This window comes from Candoia aspera, chromosome 2, assembly GCF_035149785.1.
Source record: "Candoia aspera isolate rCanAsp1 chromosome 2, rCanAsp1.hap2, whole genome shotgun sequence".
Classification (NCBI taxonomy): domain Eukaryota; kingdom Metazoa; phylum Chordata; class Lepidosauria; order Squamata; family Boidae; genus Candoia; species Candoia aspera.
The window spans coordinates 153410014-153430276 of record NC_086154.1 but is presented as its reverse complement, the minus strand read 5'-3'; the positions used below and the strand labels follow the sequence as shown (position 1 = coordinate 153430276).

General features: G+C 42.7%; 1 protein-coding gene across 1 annotated transcript in view; it reads left to right on the top strand.

Moving 5' to 3' along the window:
* The window catches only part of LOC134490969 (mitochondrial adenyl nucleotide antiporter SLC25A23-like), a 31637-nt gene extending 14448 nt beyond the window's left edge, over window positions 1-17189 (top strand). Inside the window, exons 3-10 of the mRNA XM_063294371.1 lie at window positions 2982-3069; window positions 3632-3743; window positions 10670-10828; window positions 11243-11395; window positions 12322-12429; window positions 15551-15718; window positions 15957-16107; window positions 16773-17189. Of these exons, the coding sequence (XP_063150441.1) occupies window positions 2982-3069; window positions 3632-3743; window positions 10670-10828; window positions 11243-11395; window positions 12322-12429; window positions 15551-15718; window positions 15957-16107; window positions 16773-16957 (1124 nt within the window). The 3' untranslated portion in view covers window positions 16958-17189. The remainder of the gene's footprint in view (window positions 1-2981; window positions 3070-3631; window positions 3744-10669; window positions 10829-11242; window positions 11396-12321; window positions 12430-15550; window positions 15719-15956; window positions 16108-16772) is intronic.
* Window positions 17190-20263: the final 3074 nt, after the last annotated feature.

The window sequence follows — 20263 nt, the reverse complement described above, 5'->3', positions numbered from 1 at the left end:
CTGCAAATAGAACTGATACAAATAGCTTATCTGTCTGAGGGTTTTTCCTCACCACAGCCTTTAATTATAGTAAACTCAGTGCAAACACTGTGCACATTGCTTTCTTTTTTTAAGCTGTCTTCATGGGTGAGGAACTACATTTCCAGATCTCAAAACAAATGGGAAAGAGGCACCTACTAGCCCCATAGTTGCTCACTAAACACAGAAGAATAGCTGATGGGCATCCTGTCTTAGCCTGGTTGAAATTCTTGTTTTGAACACAATGGACATATTTTGTGCTTCCAATGTTCTATTCCTATTTTTATTCTGATATCTCTGGGGTAATTAAACATTCTGAATTGAAACTATGCGGTACATCTAATTACACCTCTCTCCTACAAAATCAGGCAGTTTTTCCATTTCTACCATTTACTGCTCTTTATACAATTGTTCTGAAGGAAATTTTGACTTTTTTCTAGTACCTGATTAAAGCAGCCTTTCTTGGCCTATGCAGATGTGTCAGACTACAGTTCCCATCATCCCCAAGCAGCTTACTGGGTTGAAGCAACCCGTTTCAGGGATTAATTTCCTAGGGTTGTATACTCTGGGCCAGGGCCAAGTAATGTTTTTCTGCCACTCCCCAGCGAAGGCAAGCTAAATGCAGAGAGTGGGTTCCCATGTCACACTAAGCCATACAATCAGTGGGTTACAAATAATAATGTCTGGGTTTGCATAAAATGTTGATCCAGACCACTTCATACCTGAGCAGGCTGTGTGACCCGAGTCACTTTTAAAAAAAAAACCTGGGAGAAGAGAGTTTGACCTGTTTGTGTTATTCCCTTGTTGTACTGAGCACACAGTCTCTGACCCTTTCCCCACGTGCACCTAAGGAGTCACAGGCATCCCCTGGCAACATCCTTTTTTGAAAGGGGTGGGCTGTGCCCCATGAAGTTTCTTTCATTTCATCCTCAGCAGCCCATGAGTGAGACAGATTTAAGTCATCCTTAGTTCTATAGGTGTCCCAATACCATTTATGTTCAGGCTCCATCTAAACTCCACGTTGGATGGAACACAGGCAAGATAAGGATAAGCAGGATGAGGATTGGTGATGGGGTCAGCAGATGTCATGCCATAGTTTTATGCTTGCTCAGGTAAAGGTGGAAAATGCTTCAGCTCTCCAAGTGGGAAAAGATTCTGTGAGTCAGAACCATGCTAGTTTACCTGTGAAAATGGGAGTACTCAGAATTTTTAAATGGAAAAATGGAGGTGGTTAAAATGGCTGGTTTCCTTCAGCAGTTACTTTCCTGCACAGTCTTTGCTGTTTTGCCCACTCTTGGCTGTCTAAAGTTTAGTTCCCTGATGTTTGTTGGACTGTGCTCTCTCTCCCAATTCCTATGCAAATGCTTTCTACTCTTCCCAAGTAAAGAGTTGCAGCAGCTGGGCTGATAACAAGGGCAGTCAAGGCTAAATTGATTGTCTTGTTCTGTGGGAATCCTGCAGATCCTCTGTAAATATTACCCAACTTGCTGCTCTCCAAATGTTTGTGTTCCCAGTTCCATCATCCCCAGCCAGTTCCTTCTGCTAACTAGGAGATTAAAGGAGCTTGCAGCCCAATGCCTGTATGAGATAGCACGTTAAGAAGGTTCTAAGTCCACTAGCAGCTATGTTTATGACTAAGCTGAAAAACATGGTTATAAACTAGGTTGGTTAGGTTCACACAGAATGCTAAGCCATAATCTTACTAATACTATGCCATAATAAACTACCTTATGATTATGTAATGTGTGAACCTAACCAGGAGGATTGAATTTCTGTATCTCAAGCGTATTCTCTACCACTGACCTGTGGGCTTTTAGTAGAGATTTATAAGGGAAAGCCATAGTGGTTGGAACTACGAGGATAGGTGCCATAAATTTGATTACACCCTTGGCTTGTACTGTAGTTGTATTCCAAATAAATGTTGCTTAGGCATGTTAATCAGACTCAAATATCTGGTACAAAATGTGATTTGTTTAGAACAAAACTAACCACCCAGCTTTCTATTTCTGCCTCTAGTATTTTTAGGTATGGTGAGGAAAGCCTTGCTCTGTCTGAGAATACATGCAGGCATTAATCCATCCATATTTTTATTTACAAAGTGCTCCCAATGCTAATTGGAAAATTAAAGCTATAGAAAAAGAACAGTAGAACCAATTAGCATCGCTCTCTTTTCCACCTCTCTGTTCCAAACCTTGGGAGGGAGAAAGCTTGTTGATTGTCCAACTGTTTTTGGCCAGTACCCCACCCAGACCTGACACTGCTTTGCTTCTGTTCCTCATATTAGCAAAGCATTTCCTCAAGCTGGGACCAGATTGATGCCTTTGGGGCATAACATTGAGACAACTATTAACCACGCCATCCTTTACAAGCATGGACTTGTAGAAACTGAGCTGATCTGTCTTTGACAATGTTGTGTGAGCCCATTTTCCAGCTATGCTCGCTTAGGAAGACTTTGTTTTTCGCCCAGCACTCATTTGTACTGGCTGCTCTGTGTTCTCCCTCTTCAGTCAGTCATTCATTCATTCTCTCTTCTGGTACAGCCCACCAATATCCAACCAGCAGCCTCCCTTTTGGTCCTTTGCAGAGCCCTGTGAAGTTGGTTGTCCTCTGGCTCTTTTAGCACTTGCCCTCACTCCTCTTCAGTCCTAGTTCACAGAGGGGTAAATATTGGGGATCTGGAAGGCTGGGATGACTGACTTTATGAAGTCTCTTTCCCTGCACTTGCAATATGCAGCCAAGGAAGAACTACCCATCATTAATTGCCACCTGTTCAAGAACCCCTCCAAACCCACTAGTCCTTTGACTTTGTCTCTCTCTCTCTCTCCCTCTCTCCCCCATGAAATTTTGAGCACAGCTCACCTCTTCCTACTAGAGCCATTCTAGGCTTCTCCTAACCCATTGGCATCCTGGACTGAGCCCTAATCCCCCGGACTGACAGCCATGCTCCTTGTGTTATGTTGCAGGCCAGATTGATGTCTCTGAGATCCAGCAAACTTTCCACAGCCTGGGAGTTTACATCTCCCTCCAGCAAGCAGAGAAAATCTTGCACAGGTGAGACTCTGACTGTTCTTGCTTTGCACTCTACTTTTTCTCTCCTCATCCCAGGATACCTGAAAGGTGCTCCAGAGGGGTCTCAGTTTGCTGGGTTGGAATGAAACCTTCCAGTGGTTGCATTCATTTCTGTTGGCCAGCTGGACTAAGGTGTGGGAGGAGAGGACAATGCTCAGGGATGATCAGAGGCTTCTGGTTTATAATGCCAGCTCTCAATGCCTTCCCTGAATCTGAGCACTGACATTTTGATTTCCCTGTGCTGCTGACACAGAATAGTGGAAAGTTAAAATAGTGTCCTGTAAAGCCCTGGTGATGGTGTCACCACTTAATACATTTCAAGAGACTGCTTCTCTGAGCATTTTGCAGAGAGATTTCACCCTCAAAGCTGGAACTAGAATTTCCATTTTGCATCCTCAGCTGCTAATTTGAACAAACAACTGCCTTTGTTTAAGTTGCCCCCTTGTTTCTGCAGTGAGGCTTCATTTTTCTATTGAGTGGTAGAGTAAACCAGACCTTTTATTCCAATATAGTTCCTTGTCCTGTGTTGGCTTGTGTTTTGCAGCATCGACAAAGATGGCACTATGACCATTGACTGGCATGAGTGGCGAGACCACTTCATCCTCAATCCATTAGAGAACATGGAAGAGATTGTGCACTATTGGAAGCACTCAATGGTAAGCCATGTTTCCCATCCTAGCCAGGCCTGGGATTATTGTCTCTGCCATCCCTCTTCCCTGTTTGGAAAGCTGGCAAGCTGGAGTTACAGGAATAGAAGAAATCAGCACCCACGAGGCGAACAGTCCATAGGCAAGTCACTTCTCTTTGCTCTGAGTCCTGGGCCTGGAAAGATATTGAATACAGTACGAACATAGCTTTGGGGAAAAGAACATTAATATCTTTCTCATATAGGCCACTAATGCAGTTCTTTAATGGGTTTTCCCAGTTTGAATTGAGTACTGCCAGCCAGCTGTGATTATTGCCACATATTTGGTCTGAATGACTGTCTCAATTTAAGGGATTCAGAGCAGCTTCTTAGGTGTCCTAGAAGTCCCTGGCTTAGATTTCTACTAGAGAGGAAAAGGGTCATAAAGAGCACCAAGGGCTTGAATGGGGCTAGCAGGCTATTCTCCACCACTCATTCGGGGGGGGGGGGGCTCCAGATGTTACTGGACTACAGCTGCCATTGGTCCCTACCAGGGACCATCTGAGTGGCACTGGGGCCAACATCATCCTGAGGACCCAAAATTAAAATTCTTATTGGGGGTCTTATGAATAGAGCTTGCATTCTCCTTAATATCCTGTAGGGATCCTCAAATGAGGCCACTTGTTAAGGGGAAACTGGTGGGAAGGGCTCAGGGATGATACTCTGTTTGCTTTTGGGGAACTGATGATTCTTTAGAGCGTATATTATTTGACTGAGGACTATCCAGACATGAGCTTTCTTTTGCATTATGTTCCTGCTTCTCTGTTTTTTGTTGCGGGTGGAACTGCAGGGTAGCATCCCCACAGTTTGGTCCTCTTCAGTGTTTCATTGCAAAGAATCCTGCCATATCCCATCCACACTGCTGGACAAGACATGATGGGAGGTATTCTGACTTATACATATTTAACCCACCCACCTCAGCCTCTTTTTTCCTCCCACCCTACTCCTGTTAAATACCCTGAACACAATTAAGTTGTATGTCTGTAGATGCTTGCACCGTTTAAAAATGTTCGAACACAGAATTCTGGAACTGCAAAATAACCTTTGTATTCCATATACCTTGCTGAGTCCTCCTGTCATAATATTCCTGTGATTTGTAACAAATGAAAGGCACTGCTAATTTCAAGAAACTTGAACAACAAGAATTTTGCCTTTGTTCTATGTCCTGATGGCCAGATAGATCATCTTTGTTAAGAGAGAGAAATTGTAGATTGAACGCTTTAGTCCAATAGTAGAGTTGTAGGCATTCTTACTAGATTTTAAAATGCATTATTAATTTCCATTTTTATTTAATTTGAGGCACGGTATGGATGCTAATGGATGCTCATAAGCGCTATGTTGCCTGCACTAAAACAACATTTAGTCTACAGTTTCCATCTCAAAGCTAACTTTAAACCACAACCCTCATGGCTAAAACGCCCATCCTAATTTGGGGGATTTTATTTATTTGCAAAACTGAGTGGCTGAATTTGAAAGCAATTAGATTCCTTTGTATGAAAACATTATGCAACTGTGAATTTTGGATTTTTTTTTCCTGCAAGGAAATCAATCTTATAAACTGAGTGGTCCTGTCACTCAAAGAAATTGGAAGTCCGTACAGCCTTGGCAAGTCAGTCCTATCCATGAAACAGCTAACCTTGAAATTTATCTTGTATTCTCTGACTCCTTTGCTGCCTCCCTGAATGCTGCAGAAACTGGCTGGGGTTGAAGTCTGTAAGCACATGTAGGGAAACATTAATGCAGTGTTTTTCAAACTTGGCAACTTTAAGATGGGTGGACTTCAACTCCTAGAATTCTGGGAGTTGTAGTCCACACATCTTAAAGTTGCCAAGTTTGAAAAACACTTTGTTAAAGGGATCTTGTGACATAAGCAAGGAATATACTCATGGAAGTTAGAAAAATGGGAAAGGAAAAAAGTCGAAGATGCTGAGATGATATAGATAGTCCTCACTTAATGACCATTTGCTTAGTGATGGTTCAGACGTACGGTGGTGCTGAAAAACCTACAACCAGTGCTCACACTTATGTTACAGCATCCCCTTGATCATGTGATCATGACTTGGGTGCTTGGCAACTGGTTCACATTTATGACTATTGCGGCATCCTGTGGTCACATGATCACCATTTTTTACTTTCCTGGCCAGCTTCTGGCAAGCAAAATCAATGGGGTTCCATGTGATTCACTTAACGACCACTGATTTGCTTAATGATCACTGCAAAAAGGTAAAATTGGGTTGGATTCGCATAACGACCGCTTTGCTTAGCGACCAAAAATCTGGTCTAAGTTGTCATTAGGCGAAGACTACCTGTACAGTTTATTAAGAATGGACATACAATGCCAGGAAAGGGGAACAAGTTTACTCAACTGGCCTTTCTATATAGAAACATAGAATGTAAGATGAATCATAGAATCATAAGGTGGAAGGGACCTTAGAGATCATCAACTCCCTGCTCAGCACAGGGTTTAGTAGAATAACCTCCAGCAAAGGAGAACTCATTACAGTACTTCACGTGGCTGCCTGTTCCACTGGCTGACAGCTTGTACAGTCAAGAGTTCCTCCTGAAGTCTAGCCTGAATCTTTTTCCTTGTGGTTTTAACTCACTGGTTCTGGTCCTACCCTCTGGGGTAATTCTGACATGTGGAGGAAATTATGTGACTAGAGGGATAATTGGAAGAGAGAGGAAGAGGAGGACATACCTCTGTATAGAATCTGCATAGAAGTGATGAGGCAGGATCTTTCACATCCTAGGCATGGCAGTGGGGGAAAGAGGGAGGGGAGGGGGCTGCAGCTAGAGGTGCCAGGTAGGAAGCAGCAACAGAGAGGCAGAAGCCGGCGGGGGCGGGTATTGTCTTCTATCTAAACCAGCTCTTCTCTCCTCCCTCCCCTGCCAATCAGCTCTTTTTGTCCCACCTGGAATTCTCAAGGAATGCTGGGATTTTTCCTGACCACATGCTTGGAATTCCTTTCCTTTTCTTTTGGAAAATTTATCAAAGATCCTTTTATAGTAGAGCCATCAGGTGTTCTCACTCCTACAGCAGAGGCCATACGCACCTTGCTGTGGGCAAGAATTATCTTGATTATATTTGAATAGATCCTTCACAGTAGAATTCTCCTGGGGCGGGAGTGGCTAGCCTTGATTTAATCTTTAGTTTTGATTAATAGGCCCTCTCCTTGGAATGGGTGCTGTTTGGCTTAGGCAATTCTTGTGGGCTTTGTAATGGAGCCTGAAAACACTCCTTTTTACAATATGCCAACAGTTCAGCGTATCCATTTCAAAGTTTATGTTCGACTTTGATCTGGGTTTCCAAATACATGTGTCCATATGAGGGACTGCTTCATTACAGGTCTAGGAAAAAGAGGATCTGAAAATTTGACATCTCTGGGCTGGCTACTGGCCAGGGTTCTCTGTCTTCTCACCATATTAATCTCATCAGTTGATTGGAATAGGGCAGATTAAAGTTTATATTTGAACACCAAGTCATCTGTAGCCCATGCGCTGAGTACAGAGAAGGTAGGATTTTACTAGGATATGTCAAAAGTGCCACAGAGACTAATGTTTTCCTAATTTGGGGCGGGGATTACCCCAAACCAGAATTGTCTTGGCAGAACCAGGATGTCTGATCATCTGATCTCAGCAGAGGTGTTTTTCTGTTCTCTGTTGTACTTTTGAGATTGATAAGGATAGAATATAGTTGGAATTCTAGCTCTTATTCCCAGTGCTGAGAAAACAATGAGGAATCCATTGATTAGAATGGAATAGAGAGTGCATGCAGCCTAGTCATGAGTGCATGCAGCCTAGTCATATCTCAAGGAAAATGAAAACTACCAGCCATCATGTATTCTAAATTAAACTCAGCGTAGGGTGACTAGATTTCCAAGAGTAAAAACCAGAAAATATTACTATGTATATATTTATGTTTATTACTGTTAATCCATAACATTAAAGATTCTAGCAGGCACAATTAGGACTGCAAGTACCTAGGCTGTGACATCCACTAAATGGCAGCAAAAAGATATAGAAAACATCAACTTTTGCTGCCATCTACTGATCATCCAGAGTATAGTATTCTGAAGTGGGCAACCATATCAAATTGAATAAATTTGATATGGTTAATTTGAATTAACTTCAGATGTTTGCAGCCCAGAGATAATAGCTGTAGGCTCAATGTGTGGTAAAGTGACAGTTGTTTCCTGCATTGCGACTTGCATTAATCTGCTGATGGTCTTGCAGCTAAAACCTCCTGCTGCTTATCCTGCTATTGCTGGATGTATTCCTAGAAACTAATGTTTTCCTAATTTGGGGTGGGGATTACCCCAAACCAGGATTGTCTTGGCAGAACCAGGATGTCTGTTCATCTGATCTCAGCAGAGGTGTTCTTCTGTTCTCTGTTGTACTTTGAGATTGATAAGGATAGAATATAGTTGGAATTCTAGTTCTTATTCCCAGTGCTGAGAAAACAGTGAGGAATCCATTGATTAGAATGGAATAGAGACCAAAAGACAGTTCATGTGAGCAAATGCATTCTCATATTGTAGCAAACTGCTAAAGAACTCACTGTGCTGACAGGCTTGGGGAGATGTATGGAGTATGTTTGCAATCCATGGGAAGGTCTCCTGCGAAAGTCCAATTTCAACGAATAAGAGTTTGTGTTAGAATATAAAAGAGTGCAGTTTCCATTCATCTCAAAGTTAGGAAAACCCCGCATTCCATTTGGTGGGAGCCAGGCTTCATTTGAACTTGCTTTTTTGGGCACCAAAATGTCTCAGGTCCACCCTTTCCCAAGGATCTGTTTCTTTCTGTGTTTCTGATTTTCTGCTTGGATTGGAATAGGTCTCTTTCCTGTCATGTGACTGTAATCCAGAAGTGCTGATAAGATTGACTCTTCCAAGTCCCTCCCCACTCCTTTTTAGCTCTTCTCTTCAATCCCATTAGAAGATTGCTGTAGGGCTTGATTGCATCCCTTTCTTGCATTCTTCTTATCTTGCCTATGCATACTCACCATGGAAGAGCTCTCTCCTATCAGGAAGGGCCCCGATGCCTCAGGGATCCATGGTGATGCAAAGCTGCTGACCCTGGTAGAATTGTGGGAGGCTGACCACAGACACTGCAGAGGCTTGGAGCCCATTGACCTGGTAGGCTTGGCAATGCTTCCTTCTGCAATATTTTCCTTTCTTTTGCTCTGTACTCTAGATTCCTTGAGACCAGGCTTCTAGGTCTGTTACCCCTCCCTTTGCTTCACTGAGCCCCCTTGATTCTGTTTTTGATTATAGCTCTTGATAAAATCAGAGGTACAGGGACTTTGGCAGGCCTGTTTATAGAAACTGGGTTCCATGCAGAATGAGTTTGTGCTTCTGATGTTGGTACAAAAAAGGAGCACTTGAGTCTGTTTTGACCTTTAACCCTTAATCAGACCCTACACACGCACAACAAAAGGAGTTGATGATTTCTGTACAGTGCCTTATTCCCCCTTCATTTTTTGATAAGCACTGAAGCAACTCGTTTATTTATGTAAAATCTTGCAATTAATTGGGACAAATTCATTGGTTTGTTATACAGTATTTTTATTCCACCTTTCCTCCAGAGAGCTTATCATAGTAACATTTTACCCTCAAGATAGCCCTGTGAACCTATTCTTGCCCCAAGTCATCTGTGAGCTACCTGATTGAGAAGATATTTTAATCTGGTGTTTCTGGTGTTTGTGCTGGAATTAAATCCATTTACTATCCCAGTTTAATTGTGCTATTATGTTCCCTGCAGTCCTGTGCATTACCAGGACCTTTAAAATAACAGTGATGTTAAGTGAATTTATTGTTTCACAATAGAAGCTGTGTTTGGTGTTTTTGAAGGAACGTTTTGGGTAGGAAGGCTGTGTTTTGAATTTGTAGGGGTTCATGGCAGAGGTTGTGTTGTATTTACACAATCCAGTTTATAATCCCACGATTCAGTGTCTAGTTTCTCCTTTTTGATTACTTCATTTCTCATCCTTAAGAGCAGATAAAAAAACTTAAACTTGTAATGTTGAGAAAAGGAGGAAGAAAGTATGACAAAGGAAACCCCTAAAGATTAACGCCAAAAGAGAGAGGACCAATGGGACCGGGTGTAGATGTTTTGACTACTACTTTCTAGTTTAAGTAAGGATGTACAATGATGCTTATGACTATTTTAATATGATAGTCCATGCCATTTCTTTAGCTCTTCGCAAAATAGTCTTGTATGTGTGTGCCAGTCTGATTTTCATCTTCATTTCATTCAGTCATGTGAGTCTTTGAGCACAGTGCTTTCAGTATTAACCTCCAGTTGCCTTTGAACAGGATTCACAACAGGTCATCAGCTAATCAGGCAAAGCTCCATTTGTGATTTACACCCCCTGATTTGGCATGGGACGCAGACTTGGGTAACTCCATAATCAGAATTGTTTAGAAACGGGAGTGTAGGAAGGCCCAAAAGCATTGCATGTCAGTGCAAAAGAGGAGAAGTCGGAATGTGAGAACATGAATTCATTTTGAGTGAATTAACTTGGTTAAAAAAGTTTAAGGAAATAAAGTGTTCTGTGAGCTTTCTTCACAAGGAAGGTGGGAACAGAGCTTTCTTTTTGAGCAGTTATGCATACTAGTCATCCCCAGCATGTTCTGACCCTGGGTTCATCTTTAATTCCAGCTTTTAATATTTATTGGACTTGCCCATCCTTATAATCTGCTTGGATTTTGACGATCAATATGAAAACAAAAAAATCCAAAATATCAATACAGTGTTTAAGTTCAGTATGGTGAAACTTGAAAATGAGTTTGTTTAGAATATTTGCCCATTCCTTTTGACTCTAGCCTAGGATATTTCTCCCAGTGGTATTTCTGAATCAAAGTGCTTGACCCTTGTTTCTACTCCCTGTTTTGACAGGTCCTTGACATTGGGGAGTGCCTCACTGTTCCTGATGAGTTTTCTGAGAAAGAGAAGAAAACCGGGATATGGTGGAAACAACTCATAGCCGGAGCTATGGCTGGTGCTGTCTCTAGGACTGGAACTGCCCCGTTGGATCGACTGAAAGTTTTCATGCAGGCAAAGAGCTAACAAGGATTCGGGGCTAAGGAAGGGGAATGGGGTTTTGCCTTGCAGTGGTACCTGGAAAGCAGCAGCTATTCCTGCGGGGGAGAGAAATGCAGAGGAAGGGGGGGATTCTTGGAAAATAGAATGTCGTCTTTGTAAGTGCAGTGACTAGTGTTGTGCAAAATACACAGCATTTGTGTGCTGGATGACTTCTCACCTGCCTCATCGTCTCTCCAAAAGGCTACCTTGTGAAATCCTGAAATACCTTTCCAGTGCTGCAAAATATGAAACAATAGTCCTCCAACACCGCAATATTTTCATTGCTTTCTCCCCGTATGGTACATGGTTATTCTTGCTTAGGTCATCAAACAAGACCACCTCATGGAGGAGGCAGGGAGTTACATTGTGTCTGCACCTTACCTACAGGTCCATGCCTCAAAGAACAACAACATGAATGTGTTCGGTGGACTGCAAGGCATGATTCATGAGGGAGGCCTGCGCTCTCTGTGGCGGGGCAATGGCGTCAACGTCCTCAAGATTGCACCCGAATCTGCCATCAAGTTCATGGCTTACGAGCAGGTATGGACTTGGAAGGTGGCTGCAGTTGTGTACACTAATACCCAGAAGCAGACCAGCAACCAATGCAGTTCCCAAAGTAAAGGTGTTACATGACAGTGGATGACACTCATTCTCAACTGGGATGGTACATTTTGTACCAGCCATAACTTCCAAATGATTTCCAGGGGCAGGTCTATACTATATAGTACAAATTGTACTAGTCCATCCATGAGGCAGCAAGGCAAAGGGTGACAGTTGCCTATTTTGGAGACACATCAGCCAAATGTGGGCAAAGGCTTCCTGACCAGGCTTTTACCTGCTGTTCTAGCAGGAGCCGTGAGTCCAGAAATGCCCCCCAGTTCACAAGCCTGCTGTTGCAGCAGGAGTAGAAGTCCATTCGGAGCCAAATAGTGTGCTTTCTCTCTGACATTCTCCTTGCTAATCTGTCACAAACAGATTAGTGGTTAGATGTTGGACTAGGAATGGGGCTCCTCAGGTTCAACTCTGCCCTCAGCTATAGGAACTCACTGGATGCCTTGGGGCAAGTTGTTAATGTCAGTCTCTTCTAAGAATAAAACTGGAGAAGGAAGTCCTGTACATACTGTCTTGCACTCCTGGAGAAAATCTAAGGAACAGACAAATCAATACCAAAGGCAGGATTCCTCAAGTTCCAACATTTTTCTCCCCCAACTTAAATGTCAACATTTCAGCAAAAGGAAGCAACTGATCTAGCCAAGTTATCGTGAAGTGTAGTTCTGTTAAGAGGCTCTTGCTTATTACTGAAATCCCTACAGGAACTGGTATCTCAGTGCAGTAACATACCATTCCCCTGTTATAAGATGTAGTAATTTGCTTGTGCATGTTGCCCTTATTTGGTTAATTAGGATGGAAGAGGAGGAGTCTCCAGTCTATCTCTGAGGGTCTAAATCCATTGCTTCTCTTTGCAGATAAAGCGAGCAATTCGTGGGCAGCAGGAGACCTTGAGAGTACAGGAGAGATTTATTGCTGGTTCACTGGCTGGGGCCACAGCGCAGACGATAATATACCCCATGGAGGTAAAATTGCCCCTCTTTGGTACTATAGTGTCTGAGGGCCACATCCTCTACCTACCAGTAACTTTTTTATCAAAAATGTACTCAATTATAGGGATGTGTTCGAGCCCAACATCAACGCAGGGTCAAGACTGGGCTTCAGCTGACTGAAAAGGCCCAAATAGAGTAATTTCCCACTTGGATCTGCACTTAACATTGCTTGCTACATAGAGTGCCCCGATCTCCACCACCTTGTATAGAATTTCTTGCCCTGCATGCATTGGATTTGCAAGTCTTGCATAAAAGCTAATCAATCTTCTGATCAGCTGCTTCTGGAAAAATGGGGAACTACATTGAACCGTTTTGTTCAAGCCGGTGACTGGATAAGCAGATGCACTCATCTGAGATGTCTTCTAATTCCCTTCTGTAGTAACTGAAGGAGGGCTTTCTGCTTTACATTTCCTCTCTGGGGTTTCAGGAACAAGAGAAGGGCCACGCTCTTTGGTTGTTGCCTCAACTGAGAGTAATTCCCGAAAGCAAGACTCTCGTAGATTTCTTTAACATGATTTATTGAGATAAAAAGGTTACATGAATTTCAGCAATTATTTCCAATTTAATACCAATTTATTCCCCAGTAATTTTCTTAGATGTCTTCTAAGATAGATAACTTCCTTAGTCTTTTTCTAACAGCTTGTGAGGAGGTGTTACTTTCCAGTGATAATGCAGGAGTTTGCAGGTTTCTGTTTACAAAAGCATCTCCTGAATCCTTATCATTTGTTGTGAACTGACCATTAAATCAGAAGAGATGCACAAATTCAATTACAGAAGACTGCTTAGATTAAGAAGTGAGTGAAGTCATTGGAAATACGGGTCCATTGTGATGATGGCAATAGGAAAAAAATGATATACCAAATTAGGAGCTTCAAGCAAATATGGGCACTATCCAGCAGATGGCAATAAGTAGATTCACATGAATAAAGAATATGAATATGAATCAACATTTGGTTGATCTGAAAAAAACAGACCCTGCTTATGCAGGAAAAATGCTAGGAAGAGAAAAAAATGAATATATGAAAACTGTAGTTTTATGATGGTGCTAACAATTCTGTTTTGATGGTGCCGAGCCGCACTTTACTGAATGGCTTTTCCGTGATTTCCTGGTTAGGAATGACAGTTCAGTCTGCTTACTTAATTATACAGTACTAACAGTGCATGTGGTGCTTTATATAATGACATAAGCCAGTCAAGTCCCAGCCCAGAGGAAATAGCAACCTTAATCTCATACTGAGAGTTACTCAAAGACAGGAAGGAAGAAAAGAGAGGCAAGGGCATTTACCTAACTGTGGACTCCATCTTAAAACTGCTGGCAGAGGCTCAGAAATACAGCTCACTCAAAGTATGATCATGATATATGTGTGGAATATGCATGCTCTTCTTTTCTAGCACCCTTCCCATTAGTCTATTAGTACATCTTTCTGTTATAAAATGAATAGTGTATGTATGCCAAATATGCCAATTTGAGATAAGCTTTCTGAATTGGACTTGTAGTTTACATAAAGCTAATGTAGGTAAGGAGAAAGTTGAGCACTCCAAGGATGGCTATGGCCAAGCTGTTCTTCCCAGCACATTCATACATTCGTGGGAAAACTCAGGCAAAATTGATAGTAGTTCAAGAGGCATCTGCTTTCTATCTTAGTTTCATGTGTTCAGGAAGCAGAGGGGCACAGAGTGATCTTAGTGCCAGTGCCAGATGAATGTCATGAGTCATCATTTCCAATTTATCCTGGATATTAGCTAGCTGCTATCCAGGAAGAAGTATCTGCAGGCCAAAACCCAACTTTTGCTTGTTTGTACATACTTAGATTATTTTTAATCTGCTTTCAGTCATCATGATTTTCAAGACATGGTATAGTTACAATACCAGTAATACAAATAACATAAAGCACCAATAAAGTAGAAACAGTAAAAGAAGATAACATAAAATCATACCTAGCATTTAAGTAAAAAAAACCCACAAAACATAAGAAACTGCATATTAAAAGAGCCAAGGATGTTCCATATGTTAGGCATCTGATTCCAACACCCAGAAGCTATCATCAAAATGGCTTATTCAGCAGTGGCTGAATTACAGAAGGACTTCCCTCTCTAGCTCTTACAAGGTTGCCAGGAACATGTAGAGGAAAGTACTGTCTCAGTTCTCCTGACTCTGAACAGTGGCATCTTGAATGTAGCTTAAACATAAACCTTCAATCAGCAAAACTCATAAAAAAATCTTAGGTGTGTTCTGCAATTAACCTGGCCCTGCCATACGGTTAGTTGAATTGTAGTTCCCAAATAGCTATCAGAGGTAGCCAATGCAGTAGTCGATATAAGAGGAGAGTAGAGCATGTATTCTGATTCCTCTTTTTCTGGAAATGGCAAAGTTAACACGTAAAGTTGGTAAAATGTACTCTTGGTCACAACCACAGCCTGAGCATGCAAGAGGCATCCAGTATCCCAGAGTATCCTAACTAAAAAATTGATCCTTTGTGGAGAGTATGATGGCCCAACAGAGGTAGGTTATTCCACATTTCACAAGAATTAGGAATGCCCATCATGGGCAACCCTACTGATCTGAATAGAAATTCAGTATATTATCCTCCTCTGATTTGTTACCGACTTCAGGTGTTTAACCTGGTAAAGAGATTGCCTCACCCAGTTCAGATAGAATAGATTGCTTAATCTGTTTTTCCTAATTAGGAATTCTTAAGTACAAGATCTGGGGCAGAAATAAAATGATGGAAAAACACTGTCAGTTTAGGTAGAGAGAACTGGGTTGATAACTATTTCTCTACTTGGAAAAGCTATCCTTTTTGGTAGGGGGCCCCATTCTCCGTTCACCAAGAGCAGCATGAGATGGATCATAACCAAGATGGTCAGGGCCAACCTTCTTTTTTTAATTGACATCCCACCAGGAAAAAGAAAATAATACTTGCCACAGTTCTGAACTAACCATTTGCAGAAGGCTTTTGAAATTAGGTGTAGGAAGGTGTAAAATCAGAAGAAACAGATGCATGTTTCTCAAGATAGTTTTCTTGTTTATGTCCATTTGGCTCCCCAGTCTCCCTCAGAAAACCTAGTTCATCAACTTTTCCCTCCCTACCAGGTCCTGAAGACACGACTGGCCCTCCGCAAGACAGGCCAGTACTCAGGTGTGGCAGACTGTGCCAGGCAGATCCTGCAGAAGGAAGGAATTCCTGCCTTTTACAAGGGCTACCTGCCAAATATGTTGGGCATTATCCCCTACGCTGGTATTGACCTGGCAGTTTATGAGGTCAGTGGCTGGGTGTGGGCTCAAGGAATGAGGGAGCTATCCAAGGAAGAGGCTAGGCTGACACGCTCTTTCCCTTGGAACATTTTATGAGGATCAGCTCCTCATCCTTGGGACAGTTCTTATTCACGGGTAAAAGGGGATTCCCATCAGTGGCTTACCTCCCTTTTCTACAATGTCCTTTGTGCTCGGCTTTGAATTCCCAGATCACCTTACACCCATCTCACATTTCTCACCACAGACACTGAAGAACACCTGGTTACAGAAGTACAGCAAGAATACCGCTGACCCAGGAGTTCTGGTTCTCTTGGCCTGTGGCACCATCTCCAGTACTTGTGGCCAAATTGCCAGCTATCCCTTAGCCCTGGTGCGAACCCGGATGCAGGCACAAGGTAAGAAAGGAGCATCCTCCACGGGTTCATCTCCATGGGTTCCATCTCTAAAAAGAAGACTGATAGTCATTATGGGTGGGATAACTATTACAGGAAGGCAAATTAAGCATGAAATCTTAGCATCAGAGGAGTGGACATAGGGGAGAGCAGTGGGAAAGAAACAGAGAAGGAAAATGAGATAGAAAAGGTAAGTAAAACCTTCATCCTGGGCCTCATAATCAGCCTTAAAATTAACAAGTCTTCAAATCTGACATGCATGTTCATGGTTGCTCCTCCAGGAAAAAGGAAGAATAGGTTTTCAAGATGAGGGGCCAGAATGAGTGGAAGGCAGGCTGTTTTCTCTGTTGTTTCAGCTTTTACCATTTACTATACAGACAATGAGGATCTACTCTGACAGTCTAGACACAGCTATTAGATTCTGTCCCAATTCCACGAGATTATATCTCTGGGCCCTGTTCTACTTCTGGCATACTTCAAGCCTTGATCTGCCAGTCCTTCTTCCTCTGCACAAACTCTCAGGCTCTGTCCCATGGGTTTGAGTCTAAGCCATGTAGGACCTGGTGACCCTATCCAGACAGTAGTCTCTGAACTTCACCTGCCTTATTGGGTATGTTGTGACAGGCATCTTACTAACCTTTCCTTTCTTTTTCACCGTCTCTGTGCAGCAACAATTGAGGGTGCACCACAGCTAACCATGCTGGGTCTTTTTAGACACATCCTTTCCCGGGAAGGGGTACTGGGCCTCTACCGTGGCATCGCCCCCAATTTCATGAAGGTTATTCCTGCTGTCAGCATCAGCTACGTCGTGTATGAGAACATGAAGCAGGCTCTGGGGGTAACATCCAGATGAAGGAGGGCCCTGCATCGCTGAAGTGCAGGGGACCTACCTCTCAAGAAAGGTGTTCGAAAGGCAGCAATAGGTGGGGAAGTACCTCTTCTGCTCCAAATGCTGTGAAATGGAGAACTAGAGGGTGTTTGGAGTAATTGGGTCCAGGCCATCTTCACCAAAAGTGTATAGTTCTCCATAAACAAGAGCCAATTTGCTCTCTAACAACCAAGTTCTCCCTGTGGAGGCCTTGGTTGGGGGGAAAAAAAAACCTTGTGGCCTCTTGGAGGTAGATTTTTTTTCCCGCCCACATTCTGGAATTTGCAGAGATGGTCTCATCAAACAGACTTGTTTCGGAGCAACCTGCTACTCCTGCATATGAATCTTCTCCCCCAACCACTGAATATGAGAACCGTGACACACTACCAGCCACGTCATAATTCAGCGGAAAAGCAGCTAAGTTGACAATGGTTACTGTGGACGTGTTGCCAGATTTCAAGCAACTGCTGGTGAAATTGGTTGACTTTTGGCAAATAGCCCCACCAACTCCTGTTAGCAGTTTCCAGCACTGGAGAAAATACATACAGAGACAATTCATTGGCAGCACTGGAATATCTGTGATTATCCCCTGGAGTCCACCGATTAGTTCTGCGGGCATTCAGCAACATGAGTATCTGAGTTTTTGAGGACTTTGGCCAATTGATTCCATTCTACCTTTAGCATTTCTATTTGCAACACTGAATTCCCTTTGACTCCTCTTCCATTCCTCCTCCTAGAACCTGTTTGGGTGCTGGAGCCCAGGTGTTTGCATTTTAGCCCAGGCACACTTGTATCTTTACTATGGAAGCTCTGTGTATATTTTGCACATTGACTGTTTTTAACTTAAAAGGCTAGTTTGCTGTCTCTGCCTGGACCTCTGTGGCTGTATTGAAGCCTCTCCCATTTTATCCCTCCTTCTATTCTGAGGGAGCAGAGAATGCTGAAAGGGCTACTATTTTGTGGTAAGTGTCAAAGCACTTTGCTGAGATCCCTCAATATGGTGTGTACACATTTCTGCTCATTTTGAGATATTTGCGCTAGCCATGCTGGCTTTGTTGCTTAAGAAATGCCATAATTCAGGTCCTTGAAGCCATGCATCCAGGATTTCTTCGAGCTCTGCTTTGTGTTGCTCTCCTCATTTATTTATGACCGGCTGAATTACGTTGCAGTTAGGAATTCATTTTTTCCTTTTTGTTTGGAAAGCTGGAAAAGGCAGGATGGGGGCTATAGAGTATGACCTCTTCAATCCACAGATCCTCTTCTCAGCTAAACTCTGCCTCTGCCAGTCTCTCACTAAATGTTCCACAGGGTCTTCCCATTCCAAATGGGAAACTTGGTGCTCATCTAGGACAGAAGAAGAGTCCTACTGGAGAAGGCCATGGATTCCAGCATTCTCTATCTCGTGGTGGCCAACTGTCAAGCCCCACTTGGCTGATAAAGCTAAGCAAGCAAGAAGAACATGGATTTCAGGAATATATCTGTAATGCTGTTCTGGGGTGGATACAGAATCTTAAAAGCTGTTAAGGTAGAGTCTCTTTGAAAACCTATTTTCCCACCTCTCTCACACCTGGACTGTCCGTTGCCTCTTCTCAAACTCCTTGTCCCCTGCTTCTGTGCAGTTTCTCACACCAACCAGTTGCATTTGGGAGGGTCACAGCCATGAATGAATGGGAGGGTAACAGATCTATTCCACTGTCACTTTTCAAGAGCTGCTGTTGCTTTTTCCAATCTGATGTCTTCCAAAAATGTTGGATTACCGTTCCCCTTATTTCCAGCCAAATGTGTTGAGGAAATCTGTAATAGTGGATATACTAAATGGCATAACTTCACTCATAAAAGACCACCTGTGACATTCAGAATTTAAATCATATCCTTGGAATATTATTTGTGTGTGTGTCAAGGTTGGAGTTATACTCGAAGTAAGTTGGTGAGGTGGGAGGGGAAGATCTGCAACAAATAGATACTCAAAAATGGGAGAGGTTTTATGTCTTCGTCAGTCTAGAGTGCTGCTTCAGTTTCAGCTACCTGCTAGAAGTAATCAGGATAGGGAATTGGCACTCCCATTTGAGAAAAAGTAACTTATTCAACAGATAGAAAGGACCTCTTCCAAGTAAGGCAGGGTTTCTGGTTCCTTTTGAAAGCGCTGATAAGATGCAGCTTCTTCAGATGTGGTGCCAAGGACAGTGGATGCTGAATTTTGCCCCACTTTAGAGCTTTTAATGGGACGCCCTTTACAGTCCACTTTGCGTATAAGAGTGAATTTTGATCACACATGTGAGCTTGCAGTTCCGTAAGATCTACCTCATTTGGTTATTAAATGTCTGAGTGAGAAACCAGGATGGGGGTGATAAAAAAACTCCAGGGAGAAAGAAAGGTGAGGAATGATTGACCAGAATGAAGAATAGAGAAAAGTGCAACGCCTTGCACAATAGGATCATGTCCTTTCTAAGCTGCTTTCACTTGGGAAATGTTAAAATTGTTTTCATTGGAAATATATTTATGAGTTTATTAAAGTAAGGGTAGGATCCTATACCCATTTATTTCACATTAATGTCATGAATTAAATAGGACTTCTGAGTGGACATGTCCAGAATTGTATTTGCTTTGGTGTATTGATTTGGTAAGTAGGGCAGGCAAGAGTTGGCATGCTCCAGCATTATTTTGGGGTATTTGGGCTGGTAGCTCTGGCCCCTCCTACACCCAGTTTGCAGGAATGATTCAGTAAGGACAAGGGGCAGAATTGCTGAGTTCCAATTTGGAAGTGCCTTCTGTATCTTTTTGCTTTGCTACCAGTGGCTGTTTCTGCCACCCATTCTGCATACCTATATTTTGTCCCTTTCCTGCTGGCTGTAGGGAAGAAGGTTCTGTTGTGCTGCACAGAAGGCGAAAGAAGATGGAGAAGGTGAAAGCAAGTGGGAAAGCTGCCGTTGTCTCATCTCCCCATTCAGCTGCACATGTATCCAAGAGAAAGGAGAATCTCTGGTTTGCATGAGGTTAATTGTGACATATTCCAAGATGTGGAAAGGCACACATCTGGAGAATCCAGGAATGGAAGCAACAGGCTAGAGCAGATGGTCTTCAAATGCTTCTCTGCCAGCAATTGTACCTAACATGTAGCAGTAGCAACCAACTTGCACTGCATTAAAAGATAATCTATCCATGACAGCTCACCATGATAGCTGTTCAGTATCTTCATGATCACAGATGTCATTCCTCTAAATACTGTTTGCTGGTGAACAAAGTGGGAAAGGGATATCTTATGTAACGGTTTTCCAGAGGATTGGTTGGTCA